Source organism: Lolium perenne, chromosome 6 (assembly GCF_019359855.2).
Source record: "Lolium perenne isolate Kyuss_39 chromosome 6, Kyuss_2.0, whole genome shotgun sequence".
In the NCBI taxonomy this organism is placed as follows: domain Eukaryota; kingdom Viridiplantae; phylum Streptophyta; class Magnoliopsida; order Poales; family Poaceae; genus Lolium; species Lolium perenne.
Genome location: NC_067249.2, coordinates 29,132,647 through 29,135,084, shown reverse-complemented (window position 1 = coordinate 29,135,084; position 2,438 = coordinate 29,132,647). Strand labels below are relative to the sequence as shown.

General features: G+C 49.9%; 1 protein-coding gene across 1 annotated transcript; it reads left to right on the top strand.

Moving 5' to 3' along the window:
- Positions 1–45: 45 nt before the first annotated feature.
- LOC127310649 (BTB/POZ and MATH domain-containing protein 1-like) lies at positions 46–1,155 on the top strand. The gene is made up of 2 exons (XM_051341301.1): positions 46–666; positions 751–1,155. The coding sequence occupies exons 1-2, from the start codon at positions 46–48 to the stop codon at positions 1,153–1,155; spliced, it is 1,026 nt and encodes a 341-aa protein (XP_051197261.1).
- The last annotated feature ends 1,283 nt before the right edge of the window (positions 1,156–2,438 follow it).

Sequence of the window (2,438 nt, the reverse complement as noted above, 5' to 3'; positions counted from 1 at the left end):
AATCCAGGCCCTCGTCCATATCTTTTGTCGGAACTGGCGGCTCCCATGGAAACCAGCAAGACCTCCTCGACGGTTGCGGTCGTCGACATCGGCGAGCACCTCTTCAAGGTCGAGAACCACTCCCTGCTAACAGGCGCCAACGCGAGCATCACGTCCGAGACCTTCCGCGTCGGAGGCCACGACTGGGCTATCCAATACTACCCAAACGGCGACGCGTCCATTGTTGATGGCCAGTTCATGTCTATGTACATCAATTTGGTGAGCATCATCGAGAGCGATGTCACGGCATCTTTCTCCTTGTGCTTACAGGATCGCGCATCGGAGGTGATGGTTGAAAAGAAGAAAAGAAGCTTTACCAAAACGTTCTTGCCGCCAATGAACCCGAAGAATTGGGGTTACGGCCAGTTTATGAGTAAAGATGATTTGGCAGCTTCCGGGAGCCTCGAGGATGACTGCTTGTCGATCAAGTGCACCGTGGAGATCACCCAGCTCATGGCCGAGGACGACGACGACCATAACAGTAGCATCACCGTCCCACCCTCCAACTTAAGCGCTGATGTCGGCAATATTCTAGAGAGCGGCCTCAAGGCAGACCTCACGGTCAAGATCGGCAAGTCCTCCCGGAGTTTCAACGTGAACACATGTGTGCTCCGCGCGAGGTCGCCGGTCTTCCGCGAGAAGCTGCGCGACTCCATGTCCACGATAGAGAGCAAAAAAAGAAGCATTTGCATCGACGATATCGACGCGAAGATTTTTGAGGTCCTCCTGCACTACATATACAAAGATTGTCTACCTGGGTTCATGGAGGAGGCCACAGAGGAGGCTACAAGCATGGCGCGGGATTTGCTTGTTGCGGCCCATGGATACGGGATTCAACGACTGAGAGTGATGTGCGAGAGCAGGCTGAGCCAATCGCTAGATGTCCAGAAAGTGAGTTCCACTTTGGATCTGGCGGAGCAGTACCAGTGTCAGCAACTCAAAGAATCCTGTCTCAAGTATATGGCAAAAGACGTCCAGAGGTTGCGAGCCATAAGAAAGACTAAGGGGTTCAAGCAGTTGATTAAAAACCACCCAGTTATCGTGGGTGATATTCTCGACAAAGTTTCTGACAAACTTAGTCAACAAGCTGCAACTACTCCGGCCCCGGCTCCGTGACATGAAAGAAAGTGGTGCAATGTTTTAGAACAGACAATGAGTACATATTGACATGTCATAATATTGCCTTGTCTAGCTAGTTGCCAATTACCATATGTCATTCATATGCGCATTAATTCATGCTATTTTGTTTACTTCGTCCTTTGATATTGTATGTGTGTGCGCGACATTCTTTTCAGTCCCATATCACTTTTTCCTAACAATTATACATCAATAATAATTACAAGTCTATATGTTAAACACATGTGTGCAAAATTTAGTGGCAAATTTTAAGAAAGAAGGTTGCTGCATGTACATAATCTGTTGTGATCCATACAACATCAAAGTTGTAGCCTAGCTGAGACACAACATCCTGGCCCCCCGATCTATGGACGGCGGCACCATGATTTATGTTCATGGTTCTTGGGTATACATTAGTTTTGTCCGTAGTTGTGTAAATGAAAATAATTATCTCCGTATGTAATCTTACCAAACCTTCCCAATCTGGCCACCGTACCGATATCTTTTTGTGAGGATTTAGAGGTTCAGACCCCCCCCCCACCCTCCCCCCTTTGTAATGTGTATATATAGACCACAACATAATTAATACTCCCTCCGTGCAGAATTATAAGACGTTTTGGATTTGCATGTCAATTTTTGTTACGTTACGAAATTCTCCGCGCTTCCACTTTTACCCCTGGCTCGCATCGGTGGGTGGCTCGCACGGACATCGTCTCCCTCAACCACATCTCACTCTCACCCGCTGCTCTCTCACGGTCTCACCTGCAACCCCTCCCTCGCCGGCGCCATGTCCCACCAGCATCACCGCAGAGCTACAAAGCTCTCTAGCTTCACACGCCTCGCAGGATCTGCAGATTTCCGCCGCCGCGGACGCTCTCCAGCTTGCCCCTAAAGCGCCGCCGGCTTCTTCGTTTCAATGTCAGAATTTTCTGGCCAAGAACCGGTGGTGCTAGCCTGGATGCCAAGGTCCGAGTGGCGGTGCTGGATCCGTCAGTTGGATCTTCTCAAAAGATGCTTGCTCTCCGAAGCCGGCGACCTGGGTTCGAGGAATCGAAATACGAGGATTAGAAGATGGTGAGATCTGCGAGGACGCTGCCACCTGTGCCTACGAGCTCCACCGACGACCTCCTCCTCGCCTTCTTCCGGGCCAAGACGGTCGAGGTGAGCTCCATCTATCCACTCGCTCCCCTTCTCTATACTCGGCTACTCTCCACCACGCAAGTAATTTTATTTTCAGTCTGAGCGATGCTTCATCTAAATTCTGCAGAGAACTACCAATTCCC